General features: G+C 38.5%; 1 protein-coding gene across 1 annotated transcript; it reads left to right on the top strand.

Moving 5' to 3' along the window:
* Positions 1-611: 611 nt before the first annotated feature.
* On the top strand, positions 612-20891 carry NPAT (nuclear protein, coactivator of histone transcription; the record flags this gene model as incomplete). The annotated part of the gene is made up of 17 exons (XM_029084568.1): positions 612-730; positions 1878-1938; positions 4003-4075; positions 4564-4604; positions 5712-5942; positions 6386-6470; positions 7272-7404; positions 7876-7967; positions 8051-8138; positions 10015-10111; positions 10645-10770; positions 11571-13265; positions 15007-15122; positions 15216-15324; positions 16386-16443; positions 18555-19710; positions 20604-20891. Coding segments are annotated over 17 exons (4364 nt in total), but the record flags the coding sequence as incomplete, so codon positions are not given.
* Between the last annotated feature and the right edge of the window lie 243 nt (positions 20892-21134).

The raw sequence follows: 21134 nt of genomic DNA, 5'->3' as shown, positions 1-21134 counted from the left end.
ACAGGGCACAAGTTGCAGCTAGTACATCTATGAGAAATGAGAATTACAGTAAGTGGGGAGGGGGGATCATTTTTCTATTACTAATTGTTGTACAATGCCAATTTTTAAAATAAATCATATACACCATTTTAGCAGCTGCACAGGTTTTACCTGTTTTGAAACAGGAGGATGCGTGGAGAGTTATTGTTACATAGCAATGCATTTTATTAACAAAGTATTGGAGAATTCCATTTAATTGTCAAACTGGGTTGTTCAGCCCATGGAGAGTTAGTTTCTTGGCCTCCTGAGCCAAGAACTTTTATTTTCTTGTCTGTACTGTCTGGGCTAAAGATCAATCAGAAATTGTGTATATTGCCTCACTTCCAGCCTCGAATAGTTTGTAAATACTGTGTAATATCAATAATATTTTGTACTTTTTCTGGTTTTAACTGTTAAAGAAATATTATGCAAGAGAGATGTTCTTTCAGAATACCATCACTTTCCTTGTCTAACAAACAAATCTTTGCCGGATTATTTCAACACTGTATGCAGCTGCTTATGTTAATGCTTTGATATCTATTGAGCAGAAGTAAGGAATGAAATAGCAAAATTTTCCATCTAATTTGTTGCAGGGTATTTACAACAGGAAAAACTTCTAGCTACCTGCCGTGAATTTATTTTGGAAAGCTCAGATTTGAAGGAATATGCAGAGCACTGTACGGAGGATGGGTTTATTCCAGCCTGCTTGCTGGTGAGTTTGTATTTGCAAAGCAGAAGGTTAACTTGTCTTGCATCCCTGGAAAATAAAATAGAGATTTCTCAGTGTAACAGTTACTTCTCAAATGTTGCTTAAAATGTTTAGTTAGATGGTCACCCCTGGTTTGGGGGGTTTTTTGGCATCCTGTCCTATTAGCAGTTACTCAGTTTCTGGTACTGAATCTTACTAAGAAGCATTTAGGCGCAAAGTATGCAAATTGGTTTCAGCATGTTAAGTTTAGTCTGCTTTATAGCTTTAACGTTGATTTATGGAAGGGTGTCACAAGGGCTTTATTGATTTCAGGGCTGCTCTTGTAATTTATTGGTGATGGCTTTCCTATCCTAGACACAGCAGCCAGTAATGTTCCATTTCAAGTGCATATTAAATATTTAGGTAAACTACCTCAGCTTTTTCTAAGGCTACCTAATTTTGTTGACAAAAACTGTATTTCGGTTCAGCTTCCCCTTTGATCAGTATCATCTGCTTTGTCCCAGGTGAAATGTGGAACTTCAGGTGTGCATAAATACAGTGTATAGCTACATATGTGCATATAGCTAGAGGGTAATTAGATACTTTGCGTTTTTAACATATACAAAATGGAATTTTTAATGCAGCATGCAGATTACAGGGTTTAGATATTGCTGTATATCAATTTTTTAATGTTTATATGTGCATCTTCCTGTTTTCCGTTTCATTCTTCTAATATATCAGTTAGTTATATGGTCTGGGATTTTGTCCACAGTATTCAAAATTTGTGGAAATCTTTTCTGAGATCCAAGGTCTTGATGCACCTATTCAAACAGACAATTGAACTTATTTCATTTACAGTTGTTTAGTCATCTGTACTTTGGGGTTAGGGAACTGAGAGCCTGAGTGGAGGTCATGCAGCTGTAACTGCTATGCCACTGTTGTGCAATGAGATTAAGCACTTCAGATTTTGTGTTCATAATGGCATCTTGTTCCACGGATTGCTCTCTACCTAGTTTGAGAGAGCTGGGCACTAGCAGCATAAAGTACAGTTCCTTGTGTGGAGGGTCAGCATGGTGTAGCCTTCTAAAGACCTGCTTAAATATAATGTGATACAGCAGATGAAGTGTAAGTTGTTAGTGAAGATTCTAAGATCAGTATTTTTTTTTCCCAGTCCCTGTGTGGAAAAAACTTGACAACTATTCTTAATGAGTACGTAGCCATGAAAACAAAAGGTAAGCCTTCAGAATGAGATTTTATTTTATTTTTCTTATCTGTTGTGAACTCTTTGAGGAAGAGGTAATATCTCTGCCTGTATATGGACTTAGAGCAATCCCCCATCTATGCTAGAAGTTGAAGGTATCAATATTATGCAGACAACAGCCAATTAGATCTGCATCTTGTGAACAGAATTAATTGATTATCTTAGTTTGGATTTGCCAGCATATATTTTCGCTTCAAATCTGAGCATAACTTCTAATGTAATAAAGCACAAAAATATCATAAAATCCACAAAACGTAGGGGCTTATGCTTGTAAAGTTATATTGTTGCCTGTTTATACTGTAAATAGGAAGGGGAGGTGCTCATCTCTTCTCTCTGGTGACCAGCGATAGGACACGAGTAAATGGAATGAAACTGTGTCAGGGGAAGTTCAGATTGGACGTTAGAGTCATAGAATACCAGGTTGAAGGGACCTCAAGGATCATCTGGTCCAACCTTTTTTGGAAAAAGCACAGTCCACACAAGATGGCCCAGCACCCTGTCCAGCTGAATCTTAAAAGTGTCCAGTGTTGGGGAATCCACCACTTCCCTGGGGAGATTATTCCGATGGCTGATTGTTCTCATTGTGAAAAATTGCCCAATCACAATCTCCCCAGGAGAAACTTGTACCCATTACCCCTTGTTTTTTCCATGTGACTCCTTATAAAAAGGGAGCCTCCACTTTCTTTGTAGCCACCCTCTAAGTACTGGAACATGGTCATGAGGTCTCCCCTAAGCCTTCTTTTCTCAAGGCTGGACAAACCCAATTCTCTCAGCCTTTCCTCACATGGCAGGCTTCCCAGTCCGTTGGTCATCTTTGTGGCCTTTCTCTGGACCCTTTCCATCCTGTCCACATCTTTTTTTGTATAGCAGGGACCAAAACTGAACACAGTTTTCCAGATGTGGCCTGACAAGTGCTGAGTAGAGTGGGATAATGACATCTTTATCTCTGCCCTTGTTGGTGCAACTCAGCATCTTGTAAGAAAAGGCTCTTCCCTGAGAGGGTGATCGGTCACTGGAACAGGCTCCCCAGGAGAGGCGTCATGGCACCAAGCCTGTCAGAGTTCAAGGAGCGTCTGGACAAGCTTTTAGTCATGTGGTTTGGTTTTAGGTAGTCCTGCGAGGAGCAGGGGGTTGGACCTTATGGATCCCTTCCCACTTGAGATATTCTATGATGCTATGAAATATCCAGGAAGAGTCCTATGATGTGAAATGTTTCTTGTCTTGTTTTTAAAACTAATTAAAATAATTTCAGAATGACAATATTTTGTCTGAATATTGGAGATAGAGTAAGAGCATTTCCTGTTTTTAAAAGCAGTTATTGAGCTTCTGAATGTTGCCAAGTCTCACAATTGTTTGATACATGTTGTATCATCAGATTTTAGTGGTTCCAAGACTTGCAATTTAAGACATACCAAGTTTGGAACATTCCTGAATGGTTTTTTTTCCTTTCACACTAGGTTTGGTGACTTAGAGACAAACATACTTTCTTCAAAATACTTTGTACTTGGCACTTTGAAACACTTAATAAATTCATCTGCTTACATCTTCCCATTGATACTTTAATGTTCTGTGATTCAAAAATACCAAGTGTTTTTACCTGTTCAGGTGACATTTTAAAATAAAACACTGCTTTTAAAGTCTTGTCTGGCAGGCTACAATTTTCAAAAGTGTGCAAGCAACTTGGGAATTTTAATACCATGCCCCTAGAAGTGAGTTAGGTTAGGTTAGTGTCTGTTTGCCCAGGAGTCAACACCATGTGCAGATTCCTTTGAGAATTATCATCATGAATGTCTTTGCCTCAGTTTCATTTAGGCTTCTAAAACTTGAGAACTGTATCCATGAGGAGTGTGTGTTCATATCAGAGTTCTTAAATTAGGAGTTAGGGCTCTCTAATTAATAGAATATAAAGATGGTGACTAGACTCCTAAAGTTAGATGATGTCTGAAACAATAATTATTTTGCTTGTGATTTTACTTTTTCCTCAACATGCCTCTGGTTTAGGCATCTAATTTTTTTTTTTAATGGTTTATTTTAGAAACAACAAATGAAGTTCCAGCAATGATGTCATCTCTATGGAAAAAATTAGACTATACACTTTCACAGATCAGGTAATATAGTTTTGAAATCAAGAAAGTAAAATTTCCCTCTACAAGTGAGTGCCTATGTTGATCAAGTCTCCTTGTCATTGTATGAGAGTGGTTTTGCTTTCTGTTGCCTCTGAGAGACTGTGAAAAAGATAAGTATGTGAGAGTTGATAGTTGAGTGGACATTTCAAGATTTTAAGGCAGGACTAGCAGATGAAGAGGGCATTCGTGTGAGCATGTGGCCTTCCTATAATAAAACAATATACTATGACTCATTTAGAATCTGATACCATTGTGGTTAGTTGATCAAAAATATAACAGTAAACTTCATTTGAAGGATCTGTGACCATTGTTTGAAAGAATACAAATAACTATCAGTTGATTAAAGCTTTCTGAAGTAATGTGTGGTTGGGACCAGACTGACATTAACCATATGATAGATACTGTCGCACTGTGTAGCTGAGCGTTTCCATTGTGCTCCTTTTATTCATGTCACCTGCTTTATTTTTTAGGAGCATGCAGAATTCCACAGGATTTTCTGCTAATCAAAGGAGTAAGTAACTGAGCCAATTTTGTGGGATCAATGGGGTCTATGTTCAAGTTATCTGTTTTGGCAAAAAATTTGGGAATGCTGGATCAATCAGTAACGCATCCTTACTCTTAAAATATTGTCAAATATGTTCTCCAGTGGTTTTTTTCAGCGTGTCTGTTGTCTTCAGTTCAGTCTATGGATTATTGTAATGGTCAAGAAAGGAAAATAAGAAAAGCTGAGCTTTTTGCAAGGGGCTTAAATTCTCTAGATAGCATTTTAATTCTCTACATAGCACTTAATTCTCCAGATAGCATTTTTTAGCATTCTCTATATAGCATATTTTCTCTGCTGAAAACTTTTTAGAAGTTTACATGGTTAAAAGGTTTAAAAAATGCTGTTGACTTAATTTGCGGTTCATAGAGGAACTGAAAGCATAACTAATTAGTTAGGATGCAGTTTCATTTCCGTAGAAAGAGAGTATAAAACGTATTACAATCTTGAAACATGTTTTTTTTAACGCATACAAACATACATCCAAGCAAAATATTAAAAGGTACTTGTTCTATCCATAATTGTTTTTTTCATTACAAAAACTGCCAAATGAACTCTCAAAAAAGTTATTTCACTTAAAAATAATTTTTTCTCCCTTTAGTACTTCTACTGAGTAACCTCTGTGATAAAAGAGAATGTGAAATTCAGGTAGTGATTGTTCTTGGATCCGAGATTCACTGGATTAGGTGGTGTTCTGTTTAAATTTGTTCTCTTTAGTCTGATAAATAAAATGCAAACTTACATCGGTTTAGCTGTTTCAGTTAAAGGTCAATTATATGAGTGGTATATTATGTAATGAAATATAATTTTTGTATGATTTGTGCCTGTAAATATTTAAGCAGTGATACAAGCATGGCGACAATGGCTGTGTAAGGTGGCTGTACGTGAATTATTTTGGCTCAAACCTGTCACACATAAGAGAAAGATGGATGTTGCTTACTTTTTGAATTTCATTAGTTAATTATTGATGCACAAAACAGTTTCAATGGAGCATCTTAATTAGGTCTTGGAAAATCAGCAACCTATTTAAATTCCTTTATCATATGTATATTTTCATCTTGTCTTTATTATCTCCAGCACGTACAAGAAGTGGAATTGTAGAAATGAAAAGACAGAGAATGCTTCAGCAATCAGCTCCTGCAAACTCAGGATTGTTGTCAGTAGCCCATCAGTCAGGGCCACAGAATTCCTCTTCCATTGCACCTCCTCAAGTTATTCATAGGCCAGCAATGAGTCAAAGCATGTCACAGACAAGAGTGAATACATTGTTTGTGCACCCGTCACAATCCCAAGAAAACAAGATCACCAGTAAGTTGCACACTTTTTTAAACATTTTTTCTGTGAAAAATCTGTGGATTTTTCCACCAAAAAAGTGGAAAATAAATGGCTTTATTCCCCTAGCTCTCCAAACTGCTTCAGGTGATTTAAATAAATAGCTCTTGCCTACTTGCTTCCTAATGCGAGTTCAAAGCTCAGAAGTGCATTAATTTGTCATTATTCTACCCTGTGTTCTCACCCTCACCCAAGTCACTTGTTTTAGCAGATAAGGGTGATCCACATCAAGTGGATGTTTTTCTTAGGATACATTTAAAAATAAATGGTTCTCATTGTCATGGCAATCCCAAATTATTTTGTATGAATTCCCAGGAACTGATTGGAACATAATAAGTAGTGTGTGGATTTCTGTAGTGCTTTAACAATGTCGCTGGAAAAGGTACTGGCATTATGACCTCTTTTTTTCCTTTATAAAGCAGGAGATTTCATACACATACAAGTTCCAGCATCACAAGAACGAAAGCTTCATTCAAACTTGCTTTCTCCAGGAAGACGAAAAAGGTAAACATGGGGGTTTGGGGGTTTTTTGTTTGTTTGTTTTTTTAAAATTGTTCAGAGATTACGCAGTGTTCTAACCTCTAGTGTAAATTTTCTTAGGTGGTGGAGTGTTTCACACTTTAGATCTACTGAGAGTGGCCAGTGTGTGATGTTGCACAAAGGAAAGGAATGTCCAACAACTTCACATTAGATGGATAGGAGGCTACTTGTGCTTCTTTATTGCATATGGCCAGTTTTTATGTTATTTCAATGTTAGACATATGCAAATAATCTTGGAGCCTGAGTATTCCTTACAAAATATCCTTATCAAGGAAATCACCGTGATTTCATGTAAAAGCAGTACATTTCCTATTCATCATCTAAAATTCATATGCAGCCTAACATTGGTTTGTTTCTTTGACAGCAGCTGTTCCTTGAGAGATCTTTATTTTCAGTGGTAAAGCCCAGATCTTTTTCTTGAATGGCAGTTAATTAGTTAATTAACCTGTAATACCAGTTAAAGTAACTTCTAGTGGATGGGGGGGGAAATACTGAATAGTGGGCATGGAATTCAATTTGCCATTGTGCTGTTTACCCGCGGTCTGTGGATTTCCTTGTAACCTGTATGAAGTCAGACACAATATATGCATACGACATAACGAAACGTGTCAGCTTTTATTGCTTTTCCAGTATGTAATTAATTTTCTGTTGATTAAAATCTTTTGTTTGCTAAGAAGAAAGAGAAACACCTAATTCACTGGCCATTAGGTCTATTGTTTGCTATGTTTTCACAAAATACATCATAAATTTCCTGGAATGTTTCAGTGAATCTCAGAAGAGGAAAAGTATTGCAACATCTGGACCTCTTTCAGTGACCATAAGTTCTCAAGACCCTGATGAAGTATTAATAGAAAAAGAAAGTGAGCCACTTGAAGAACTCATAGATGGTAACTTCCCAGTGAGTATATACTTGTGGAAGGCATTTGCATTCAAGACATAAATTCAGACTAAGGAGTAGTAGTCTTTTACATGTTGTTTGTCTTTGGTATTATAGAAGTTAACTTTAAAAGATAAATTTATTGTTTTGTATTTGAAGTAGCTCTTCTGTGAATTTAACTAGTGAGGATGACTTGGCTATGTAGAGGGTTTTTTCCTTGATTTATTTGCTTTGCTAAGGAACCTGTAAGCTGTCAGAATAAAGTACTTTTTTAGAGAATGGAAACTAGAAAGCACAATAAGCCTTGCTGTACTTTAGGAGAGCAAAAGTACAGGAATGTTTTAGGATGATTCTCGTAGCAATGTCGTGCAGTCAGAGATTAGCTGTCTCACTGTCACAGTGTTCTCTCTGTTTAATTGGGGTTTTTTAAGCATTAAGGTGGAAATTCATGCCCAGTGATAGAAACTTGACCAGTTTAAAACTGTTTTCCAGCAACTGGTTATTGAAAATGCCAGAGAAAAAATCTTGAGCAACAAATCTCTTCAGGAGAAGCTTGCTGAGAACATTAACAAGATCCTGAGCAGGTAATAAAAGGAAACTATAAACTTCATACATATTCTTATTTGATTTATTTTTGAGTTCTGAACTAATGCCTAATGTGTTCCAGTGATGGCAATGTTGCTCAGGCTCCTAAACAGACAGACAGTGGTCCCACGGAACAGGAGACTTCAATTGATGAAATCCTTGGCCTTCAGGTAGGTGTGGGTTGCCCTGTTTACATTTTTTGAAGACCAGGCACATGAGAATGGTTGGTTATGGGAACGATGGTGAACCTCCTTCTACTGTCTGGTATCTGAGATTGCTCTCCTCTTTCTCTTCTTTATTTTTTGTTTGTTTTACAATACAGCTAAGCCTGTGTAATGGCCAGTTTCTGCCATGGGCAGTTCCACAACTTGCATAGGCATTAGCTCTTATCTTGTTGTGTGGTGGTGGGCAGGCTCAGGGAGCTGAACTGACAGCATACTAGTATTTTGCTGGGGTTAATTTTGAGCCAGTTAAGCACTCTGAATTTGTTCCCAGTGCCTGTACAAGGCAACATAAGCATGCAGCAGGGTCAAAAGCCAAGGGAGTAGCTTCTGGCAGTGGTTAGCTGTTAACATTACCCACAGACTGAGATCGAAGTACACTGTCCTGCAGTCACCAGCTGCCTACAGATCCCTGGATCCAGATCCCTGGATCTTTGGTACCAATAATTGAGTACCAGCTTCTGACTGGGGATCTGATCAATAGCCTTGTAAAAGAAAAAGGAATTTAAAATATCTTGTGGTTTCCAAACTTGGTCTGATCTGATTTTCTGATTTGCTGTAAGATAAACATGGATTGTCTACTATAGCAAGAGAAATTGTCTTTGGAGCCTAAATAAGAAGTCTTTTTCTTCAAATATAGTATTTTCTTGCTTTTGGAGGAAATGAACTTTCTACTTCTACAAACTACGACTTCTAGTGTTCTCCCTTCATTCTCTCACAGCCCTCAAGCTGGCAATCACAGAGTTATAAAGGGCTCTTAATGAGGAAATTAGAATCTTCATGGCCCTTATGAAAAGGGAGGAGAGTAGAGGTAGTTGCCTGCTTACGATGGAGAGGTGTCTGGTTTTTAAAAGCTATTATTCTGTCGCTTGGCGATTTTTAGGTCAATTTTTATCAAAATATGGAGCTGAAAAGCTGTATTCCATTTTTCTGAGCATAATTATAGAATCATAGAATGGTTTGGGTTGGAAGGGACCTTAAAAATCATCCAGTTCCAACCCCCCTGCCATCAGCAGGGACACCTTCCACTAGATCAGGTTGCTCAAGGCCTCATCCAGCCTGGCCTTAAACGCTTCCAGGGAGGGGGCAAATCAAAGCAGAAGAAAATCAAAGCAGCTTCTTAGTTTAGTTAGAGTAGCTAAGGCAAAATAATCAAGCTTAACACATGGGATATCCAGCCTTACAACCACCATATCAAAAGTTGTAGAGCGCTTAGAGGATCTCAAGGAAGTCAGGGAAACTTTGTCTTTGAGCGCTTGAATGTGTACGGGGTGTCCCATTCATTTTCTTCCTGGGCTGCTACCAAACCAGTCAGCTTGAAACAGGAACCTTAGAGCAGTGTCCTATGTAGCTGTGCCTTCCACAGAAAAGCAATTGGAAGTTATATTACAGAACATGTAGTGGGTAAATGAACCTTTGCTTAGCATTGTCTTCCAGGGTTGATTTGGGGATTTATTTTTTTTTACCAGTGGTTGGCTAGTGCAGGCTCACAGCGTTTGTACCATCTGCATAAGCTTCCAGTGTAGCCCAAGATTTATCCTTTCTTAAACACTGCTGGTCATTGTGTGCAGAATATTCCAATATGCATGTGCAGGGTGTAATGTCTGACACAGATGTTCAGTTTTGGGGGACTTTATTTCTTAAACTTCAATCAATAATATTTTTAAACATTTGTGTCAGTGTGTTTCCAGCGTTAGTCTTTTATGTTTCTGTGCTGAGCAGAAATAATAGAACTAAAACCAATCTGAAAACAATTCTTGTCTGTTTTTCTTCTAAGCTATGAAAGTAACTGTCTAACAGTTCTGTATATCTTGTCTTTTCTCAGGGTGAAATTCATATGTCAGAAGAGGCCATACAGGACATTCTAGAACAGACAGAATCAGATCCAGCTTTTCAGGCACTCTTTGACTTGTTTGATTATGGTAGGGTATATTAAACTCTGTACCATTACTATAAAGCATCATGAATGATGAATTTTCCTAAGTATTCCTTGAAGAAGCAGAAGTTACTCAGCAGGCCTCTTTTGCAGGAGAAATGGGCTGTACAGCATCTGTGTCCCTCAATTCAGAATTGTTTTTTTACATATATCTATACATGACTATAAATGCTACATATACAGCATTTTCTTGTGGCTGAAATTCTGGTTTTGTGCTGGCTCAGTGATTATTTTACTCCTGTTATTTTAGACTCTTCTCGTCTGAAGGACGATAGTACATATTTGTTTTTCTATGCTGTTGTAATTTTTTTCTATTTTTTTCAGGGATATCCTCACATAAAATATAATGATGCTTTAACACTATTTCTGGATTTGTAATGAATATAAACAAATGGCTCTTTGATTTTAGCATGCCATTTCTTGAATTTGAAATCTCCATGCTTTATTTAAGATGTAATAATCACATTTGTGTGTAAAATTACATATTTAATCATTCTTCATGCTTTATTTTGAAAATAGGAAAGAGCAAGGTAAACAAGAACTTACCTGCTGGTATTTCTGGTCAGAGTGGAGTAGAAAATGCGATCCTGGTGGAGGAGAGTAACCTGGAAACACTTGAAAGTTCTTTAGGAACAGAAGAAACTGGTAGATGTAGGTGGTTTTGGTTTTATATTTTTCTTTAAGATCTCTTCTAGTCTGTTTACTTTTCATTATGAAAATATTTTCAGACAACTTGTACATTTCAAAATATTTCTGTTTTCAATGGTAATATCCAATCTGACATTTACATTGCTTGAACATATGGATATACCTAGTCTGTTAGAAAGTTTCAGTCTGTTAAATTTAAGAGTAGTTCATCAATGTACTTAGAAGTTTTATTTGGTAAGTTCCTAAATGAAACCTGAAAATCTGTAAATCTGTTTTCTCATTCAAAGCAGAGATACTTTGCAGTATTCATCGTGGAACACACAAAGATAATATTTTACATCTAACCATATCAATCTTTTCTCTCTATTCTGTAATGTATTGGTTAATTAATATATACAAAAAGATTTACTCTGGATAAAAGGTGTGTTTAGTCTGTTCTTAACAATAGTCCATCAGTAGCAGATATTTAGTGAAAGTATATGAGAAATAGAGCCAAGAGGTCTTTGTCCTGAAATACTTTTTGTGCTTCTGGAAATTTGGTTTGGTGACATGAACTGTTTGCTTATTATGTGTACACTTAGTATTTATGTACAGACTGATTTGCCAGGTTGGCTAATGTATGTAACCATATGTTTCATATACTTTGCACTCAGCCTGAAAGTACATATGAGTAGCATTATTCCCACTTAGTTTTGTGTGAAGCAGTTTTCCATTGAACTGATAAGTTGCTTCTAAAATGTTGTAAAAGGATCATCTGTTCTAATAATTATGGAACTAATTTATTCTCCGTTTTACAGGTGATAATTCTAGAGAATCACTGTCCTGTAAAGGTTTTCAGATAGCAGAAGCATCATGTGCCTTGAAGACCAGCGTTAATGATGTTGATATGGCTAAGAAAAATACAACCAGTGAACAGCTGCATGGAAATTGTAGACCAAGGAAGGAGACTGAAGTACTTAAAAACGTTACCCCTGAACATACTGGAGAGCTTGAAATCGCTTTTGAATCCGTGCCTGATTTGACGGAACCTGACAAGAGACAGAGTTCTGATGGTGAATGTAATGAACGCTGTGGAGATTCTTATGACAAAAAAGAGTTGTCTGCGTTGGTATCTGAGAGTGAAAGAGCTGTGGAAATTGAAAAAGGCCCACTAAGTCATAGTGCTCAAAGTAGTCCTAATTTAGAATATGTTAATTCTGGTAGTCCACAAATTTCTTTGATTTCATTGGCAGAAGGTACTACAGCCAGTGAAAACAAAACACATCCTGGAAGTAAATGTCACTTATCACCAGATACATCACAATCTGAAAAAACACTTACTGCAAGCCCTCCTGATGGGAGCCCTGGACAGAGTCTGCTGCTGGGAAAAAACGGTTCATCAGTTGCTAGCCCATCAGCAGACACAGGAAAAGAACAGGCTGTGACAAATGATACAGCTGCCTTACCTGGTATTTTGCAGGAGAACTCTAGCCACCACTCTAACCTTCAGGAACAGAGTACACAATCAGACTGTGCTGCAAGATCTGCAGTGAAGATTCTGGATCTTGACAAAACAGAGTTGCAGCTTGAAGTTGTTGATACTTCTAACAAAACTTATTTGAATGATCAGCATACAGTTGATAAGCCTTGTAAGAAAGATTTTAACCTTGCTTCAGGACTGACAAACTCAGATGGAACACAAGGGGAAATGCAAGAACCTTCATCTTCTACAAAAGTAGATGCTGATAATGTTTATTTCTCTTCTGGTGGCGGTGCATGTACAGAAATTTCTGTAGTATCCACTGAAAATAATCTTACTACATCTGAAATATGCCACTCTCCTCTCCCAGAAACTGCATCCTCAACAGAAGAGTCAGGTACTGAGGCCAAAAGTATCAGCGGTGTATCTTCGAGTAGTCAACCGATGGATGTTGATCCTTCTAATATAATGTCCCTCAAGATTATCATCAGCGATGATCCATTTATTTCATCGGACACGGAGTTAAATAATGCTGTTTCCAGCATCACAGGAGAAAATTTGCCAACTATAATATTGTCTTCTCCAGCCAAATCCCCAACCAAAACTGCAGGCCTGTCCAAATGTCTGACTTCAGAAGACACAGAAAAAAATGTGGATTCAGCTTTGGCAGAGCAGAATCTCCTTGTGCTTCGACCGAAGGATCCTGTGGTCACTGCCGTTAACACTCAGAATGAAGACGGCGCTGTGTTTTCAGTTGCAGGTACAACTAACCTTTCCAAGGAAGGGGGATTTATACAGTTGATGCCAGCAACAAGCACAGCTTTTGGGAATTCAAACAACCTTTATATAGCCACCTGTGTGACTGATCCGGGCACCTTGGGCACAGCTGTGACACCATCAAATGTAGTTGTGCTGCCTGGCAGTTCTATGCCACTTGCTGCCCAGGCTCCAGTTGTGCAACAGTTACGGACGCCTCCGAGATCCAGCAGTACATTTGCACCAAACCAGACTGTCTCCCCAAACTTCCCACAAGGTAATCTTGTTACTAGAAAATAATGGAAAGTGTGTTTATATAGCATTTTTATTCTTTTTCTGAAAGTGCATTAAAAGTAAACAATTTTTAAACACTGGTCTGTCTGTCCCTTGAAACTAGCCAGGAGTTACACGCTTTTGAAGTATACCAGTTGCTACTAAAAATGGAGTAAAAACTACAAGGAGCCATTGACCAGGCTGTTTTGGAAAACGTATTTTCATATTTCAGAAGCTTAAATTAGATAATTTTATCAGTGATAAATTTAGGAAGCATATTTTGGCTTACACTAGGAGAGCCCATTGTTTTGGTTAAGTAAAACAGGGTTTTTGTGTTTGTTTTAATAAAATTACCGTTATAAATAGAATGCTATGTGTTATAAGTATCCATATTTAGTTTAGATAACTGTTTAAATGTAGATAGTCCTTCCAAAACTACTTCTGTGTTTTGTTTTGTTTCATATTCAAAAAACCTGTCCTACACTAGAAATACGTTTAGACAAAAATGAAAGCATTCCATTATTTCTTTCCATAAAATAAAATCTCGCCTGGTAGAAGCATTTTTATTGCTGCAGCAAGAAAAAAATGTAAGTGCTTTTTATGTTAAACCTGACTATAAACCAGCTGTAATCAACACATAGAGATTTATTTTCGAAACTAAAAACTTGTTGCATTTATCCTTGAATTTCTGTGTGTAGTCTTTTCATTGTGGTCAGAGGCCAGTGCAACAGTACGTGTGAGATCTTAAGAGCGCCGACCTTTTCTGTCATCAGGATTTCTTTATGCAACTGGTATCGTCATGTTTTTTCATAGAGAGAGAAGCAGAAGTTTGCCCATTAATCTGCATTTGATATTTTTCCTGCTACTGCTCTTGTATCTGAGGAACTGAGTGGAATAAATTTTTCTTTCACTTTTGAGATTGTTCTTCCACTTTCTAATTAATATGCTGTAATATGTTGTTTCCCTGTTTTATAATTCCTGCACGTGTGATGCGTGGCAGCCGGACGCTCTTACAACCTGTGAGAATAACTGTTTTAAAACAGCCGTTTTAACAATGGTTTAAATAGGAAACTTTGGCTTAAATATTACAAATTAGTCTTACTGTGCGTTTTTGGTTGGTTGTTTTGTTGGGTTTTTTAAAATAATTAATCTCAAACCTACTAATGAATTAGCTTCTTTGTGTACTATACATTTAACACCTCCTACCAGCCAGGAGTACGTTAGATACCTGTGTGCAGACAAAGCTAGGCTTTCCCAGCTTGCCACGTGTTTGTAAGGGGAAGGTGTTATGGGTGCACTGGAAGAAAAAAAATAGTCTCCTTATGACTTTTGAGTATGTTAATTTTGGAGAATAGGGTGCAAATAATAGTTTGCTGCTTAGTTCTTACTAAGCAGCAGAATAAGGTATTTGATGTTACTTTTACTGGTTTTTTTAAATCACTTTAATTCAAAGTTCAAACCTTAACCTAGGTTCGTCATACTTCAAGCTTAATTTTGAACTATTCCTTAAAAAGGAGAACAGACTTTAACTAAAGAATTGGATATAAACTGAAGAGAACACTGGTACTTACCATATTTTCTAGTAGTAATGTGTAGTAAGGACACTGAAGTTTTTCTAAAAAGCCAGAGCTTTTCTTGCCATAAGTTTGACCCTGAATAATTTTAAGAAATCCTGTCTTGAAGCTTTTCTGTTCACTGAAGTATTTTTAGTTTCTGTACTATTTTAACACTTTGGTATTTTTTAGGTTCTGCCATTATAATTGCATCTCCAGTGCAACCTGTTTTGCAAGGAATGGTGGGAATGATACCTCTCTCCGTAGTAGGACAAAATGGAAATACGTTCTCAGCACCTGCCCGCCAGGTAGCACATCACAAACAAAGCTTTTCAGAATTAAAGCTCAAATGGTAAGGAATCTTTTGGTAAATTGTAATGGAATATTTTGATTCTTTCAAGGTTCTCCATATGCCTGTGGCTAACCCAGTGTGCAACAGAAGCGTCCCAAAACTTCCCATCCCTCCCAAATCACAAAAGATCCCTGGAGCAAGAAACAAGACTAACACAGGTACCCGCCTTGCATTCTTGAGAAGAGCAGAAAAGAAGTGGGAGTTCTAAAGACATGTCAGTTCTGAGGAATAAAGTTTTATAAATTCCAGGGCTGCTCTGCCAGGTCACTGCTGGGATGGCTGTGAGAGAGGCCTGTATCTGCAGTTGGTAACTGTACTTGTGCAGTTTACAAAGAAGAACTCTCAGCATATAAAATAATTCCAGATTTAGGATCAAGCTTATTTCCAAAATTTTAATGTTTCAATGATGTAATGCAGTTTTAAAAGTTTACTTTTCTTTATATTTCTGATAATTTTTCATTTTGTTGGTTGTAAGTACAGTTTACTGCTGCCATTGAAACCAAGCCACATGGTAACAAAGGAGTTATTAGAAGAGTCAGTGATTCTAAACATTTATTAAGGGAAATATTTAATAGAAGTGTTGCAAAAAATGCACTCTGCTATCTGTTTTGTCTTTGCCATTTCAGGTGTGTTTTGTATATTCATTTCATTGAGAGCTTGTTTCTCTAAATAGTAAATTGAAACAGGACTGGAGTTACATTCATTTCTCAGTGTTGGGAGGGGGTAAAGCAAAATAATTGAAAGTAAGAAAGAAATTGAGTTATAAGGACAACTTGTGCTTCAGCCTAGCTACCTTTTTTAAAAAGAGTAGGCTAACACATGAAGATAGAAACAGAATGAAGTTGCAAATTAAGAAAAAAGCTAGGATTGTATGGTTAGTCTGCATTCTGGTTTGCTGATGGATAACTGAGAGTTCCCTGTGGTTATTTCCCTTCTACGTGGAAATCCCCACTGTGCATTTTTAAGTCCAGCATAGTTGGTTTTGTCTTGCCAGACCTACCTGTTATCCCAGTGTAGACAGCAAGCTGCTTGTTTGTGCTGAGTTGGTGACCTTTGCTAAGCTATTAATCTGTAAACTTCAAAATTACCAAAAAAATGAAGAGTCTTGTTGCTGGGTTTTTCTTTATTGATTCCCTGTCAAGTGAAATGTCATTGTACTAACAGTGAGATGATTTACGTGGAGCATTGTACTTGATTAATACTTCATCTGTTGTTCCAGGAAAACTGGTACCAGGTGTAGCTGAGCCTTTGAACCATACAAACCCTCGAACACAAAGGTTGGTAGCGCTGGGTATTCAAACTTGCTTTCTTTTTCCTGCCATGAATTTCTTCGTACAGTGTTGGTGGAGAGGAGAGCAGCCTTTTTTAACAATGGCATAAGCAGTGCCCCTTTTATGTCCTCCTGTCTATCTGCCAGGAGCATTGATACAGATGTGTGCTGGTACTGGGGCAGCCTGTGCTAGAATTTTGCTGTCACTGTTCCCAGGTTCATTTTGTATGGCTTTGTGTTTATTTTCTCCTGTCTCATTTGTCAGATGAAAATTGAGCAGAGTCTAAGGTAGGAGAAATCGCCTGTTATATTTACTAGGAGATTTACTAGGAGATTTTAATGACTAAACCCCCCCCCCCCCCTTTCCTTTTCAGTTGAGTGGTACCCCTGGTTTTGTAGGACAGCCTCATTACCTTTACTACTCCCTGGCCCAAATCCAGTAGAGCTTGTGAGATTGGGTTCTGCATCTGTTTCAGCTCTGCAGATGAGAACACTCTTTGGTCATTTATAAAGTAAAAAGTCAGAGGAAAGATGGCGAAGAGAACAGCATGCTAACTTTATATTGATGAATACAACTTAATTAGTGATTGGGACAGGCACTAGTTTTCTGTGGGGTGAGTGAGAGAAAAGAAAGCAAGGCTTCAGTAGGAACTCTCCTTATCATTAATGGACATAAGAAAGAAAAGGATGTTGGAATGAGCAAAAGAATATGGGAGGAGGTCAGTTTAAATATTACAGGTGAAACATTCTTTTATTGTAAAAATAAAACATACTTAAAAAAAAAAATCTGCCTGTTCAGAACTCAGTTAAAATGTTGGAAGAGTGGAAGAAAACAGGAATAAATTCAACTTGTTAAAAAAAAAAAACAAAACAAAAAAGTCCACACACACACAAAAAAAAAAACCCAAGGTATACAGTATACCTGCATGCAAAAATTAGTGATTTTTAAAAAGCCACAGAAGCAAGATTTTGGATAATATCGCTTTGATAATCCAGCTTTCTGTTAATTTTAATTGATCTTCAGACGTATGTTTTGCACAGCAAAGAGAGCAAAATGTTCCCTGTAAAGGGATGTAATTTTTCATTTCTGCTCTCTACCCTGTCTCGTCTCAAATTCCACGGAAAAAGAACAAACTGCAGCCACCCAAACCCTCTTTACCATCCCAAAGTTAATTTGATTTTTCCTCTTACAAACCTTAAAGGCTTATCTGCATGAGGAGGATCTTGCTAGCATAGATGAAGATGCAGAAGCCTCTCCTGGAAATGCAGCGATAAGGCAGGAAGAGGGCACAGATATAACAGTGGCACGAGCTGACAGAGCAGACACATTTTTCTTTGGACATCACTACAGTGCAGTGGTGTTTTTTTCACCCTAGTGTGGCTGGTTGTCAGGTGGAGACCAAGCCCTGGGGCGTTAGTATGTTCTTGTCCAGAGGCCCATTGAAAGTTTTTCGTCTGGCTCTGTGTCCCATCACCTACAGCAAATGCATGGGGGAGAGTAAAAGGCATGAAGATGGTGATACTGCCCAGAATATTCTGGCAACCTCCTAGCCGTTTCAAGGACTTCCAGAGCCACAACCAGTATTCTGGGATGGACTGTGCTGTTGTGAATGCACTCAGTTTCTTTTTGAACTCAAGTAAGCTACCAACATCCACAAATAGCCCAGGGTAAAAAAAGGTCCCAGGCTTAATTACATGCAGTGTCCAAACCTCCTTGTTTTGTTTTGCACCTGATACCACTTTTACTTGATGCCCCTAGTTCTTCTGCTGGAAGATACAGCAAATGGTTTCCTTTTTGTTGGTTTCTTTTTCCCAGAGCTCTGTTGCATTTCCCCTCGAGTCATCTCTCTTTCTAGGCTGAAGAGCCCCGATCTACCTAATTGTTCTCTTGACAGACTCTGTTTCATACCTTTTTTTCATCCTTTTAGGCCTTTGAGCTTTCTGCAGTTGTCATCCTTTACTCTTGGTCTTTGTGTGTTGATAAAATATTTAGATTTAGAGAAAGCAGGGAGCTTTAAACAGGTGTTTCGAGGGGTGGGTGGGGACTTCCAGCCAGCTGAAATGAACTTGCCTAGTAAGAACAATTATGTTGCTGAAGTGTTTTCATTGCATTTTCAGGACTGGAAATTCAGACAAGCTTATCACTGCAGAACTAGGAAGGAAAGCGGAGGAGAATTTACCTGTTGCACCAGTAGAAAGCACAAGCTCAAATTCAAGACAAAGTGAAAGTCACAGGAGAGTGCTTTGCTTTGATAATGTCCTACCTGCTCCAGGAGGAAACACCCAAATTCAGACTACTAAGAGTTTATCCCACAAAGAAAGAAACGAAAATGCTTTATTTGCTGTTGACTCTGCATCATCCTCTGCTAAGGCCCAGGTAGCAAAGAGAGAGAAAGATAAAACATTGCCTAGAATTCTGTGTAAGCCAGAAGTCAGTAGCAACAGAAGCACATCTGCAAAGGAGCCACAGCCCGAGCGGAAGGTGGCAGCTGCAGGGCTTCCATTAGATCCCTTCCACAAGACGACAGCAAATAAAGAAAATGAATTGCGAAGGGACGCTGATGAAAAACAGAAGAGCCAGGACACTGCCAAGCTCTCAAACGGCCAGCAAAGTGTTAGCTTATGGAATGAGAAGACAGTTGCTTCGGTGCAAGAGCTGAACAAAAAGCAAGGGTCCTTGTCCAATGGGACTGGCAAATCTGCCGTCTCCGTTCCTTTGTCTTCAAAGGAACCGAAGCGAGAACCGGCGAAAGTTCCCAACCAAGGCCTCTGCCTGTCCAGTCCCTTCGCTAAACAATGTGTGGAAATGCTGCAGGACATCCAGTGGCACAGCCCGACTAGTAAAACAGTTGAAAACGGAGAACTGCCAGTACCCCGTACGCCGTCCGGCGTTGAGGACAGGCATGCGGATGACACTACAGACAGCGTACGGACACCGACCTGCCGGCGCTTCAACGAGGACAGCGCCACCCCTAGGATAATGGTTCCCCCCGCTACGCCAGACCTGCCTGCCTGCAGCCCGGCCAGTGAAACGGGTAGTGAAAATAGTGTCAGTATGGCTGCTCACACGCTGATGATCCTCTCACGGGCGGCTATTGCACGGACTAGCACTGCAACCCCCCTGAAGGACAATACTCAACAGTTCAGATCTTTGCGGAGCGCAGTAAAGAAAAGGAAACTTGAGGACTTGAATGAGAGTGAGAGAAATTCTCGTTCTGCAAATAGGAAAGACCTTCAAAGCTCTCCAACACCTTCAAAGAAGAAGAAAATAAAGGCAAGTATAGGCACTTACTTTTACTTTAAAATTCTAAATATATATTGGACATCTGTGTGTATATATATTATAAATAATGGGATGATTCAGAGGTGCTGATCCAACTCCCCATCATCTTATTTGTATTTGTCAGTTTTATTAACTTTGCCTCTTGAGCCTACTCTGAACTAACAGTTTTGTTAAGATCAGCGTAGTTTTAAGATACACACAAGTAACTACTGGCTCCCTGCACGTACCTGTGAAAATCACATTATTTCCCTTAAAACATGAATGAGTTTCTAAATTCTAACTTGAATCTAAGTTACTATGTGGAATGTAGGAATTAGGCCAAAGTCAAACTAGGCCTTACTAGAATTCAAGTTATTCTTATGTTTACCACCAGGACTAGGAATCCACATTTTGTGCATTCCCAGTCTCTGTAGTCTACAGCACCATGCCCTTGACTTCAGGATTCGATTTAATGGCAAATAGCAAAGGTGTGAGACCTGTAAAGGTGATGTATGTAAATCAAAAAGGAGACACAGTATAACTTCAGCATTCTTAGGCTTTCTATTACTAAAAATAAATAGAAAATTGTTTTGCATGCTCTTGAAATATTATAACTGAAAACCACTCAGTTACTTGAACTGCGTATGTGGCAAGAGCTGCAAGGCTGTGCCTGTCTGAAGGCGGGAGGGCTGCTGCTGAGCTGAGAGCTCAGGCACTCCCGTCCCATAACCATGCCATGGGTACCCTGGGGGCACGTGTAAGGTTGTGGTGTCTGATGTCTGGGTGAGCTTTGTGCAGCTGTGCCTGCGAGGTGGATGGAAGAAAGAGAAGGAAAGGAACACTCACAGCCTCTTCATTATCCCCTGGTTATCTGTATTTAACACAACTGTTCTCTTCTCCTACAGAAAAAGAAGCTACCAAATTCTTTTCCAGCATTTTTTGGAATGGACGTGGACAAGTTCTTGTTGTCTTTGCATTACGATGAATGAAGAAGTTGAACTGTGACTGTCTAAAGCTAGGTGGTGTTATGCTGAGGTTCTGCATGGGAAGAGGAGTTAATTCTGTAGGCTGAGTTGCACTTTCAGTGCACTGAAGTTTCACTTTATAGCAAAATCATGCTGTTTCTGAAGCAGGTTGCTAAGTGTAAATATCATTGAGTTGGTATATGTTTATTTTTTAAAAAGCACTTGCGTTAATTATAGAGCCATTTAATTTGCAAAATTGTAAATTTGTATAAATGTAATGTAAGAAAAGTTGTATGTTTCCTATTGTACCACGTTGTCTGTGTTCTGCTGCATTCTCTACTCAGCCACCCGAACCACTCAGCCAACTTGTGAAAAGGTGGTGGACTGGAAGGTGGTGTGTGGAGTTCCCCCACGGGCAGCTAACCTGGCTGCCTCCCCTTCTCTTGTTCCATCTGAAAGGGACTTAATCTT

The sequence above is a fragment of the Antrostomus carolinensis genome, unplaced genomic scaffold, assembly GCF_000700745.2.
Source record: "Antrostomus carolinensis isolate BGI_N321 unplaced genomic scaffold, ASM70074v2 scaffold8574, whole genome shotgun sequence".
Classification (NCBI taxonomy): Eukaryota; Metazoa; Chordata; class Aves; order Caprimulgiformes; family Caprimulgidae; genus Antrostomus; species Antrostomus carolinensis.
The sequence above is the reverse complement of the archived record's forward strand: the minus strand, read 5'-3'. Positions and strand labels throughout refer to the sequence as shown.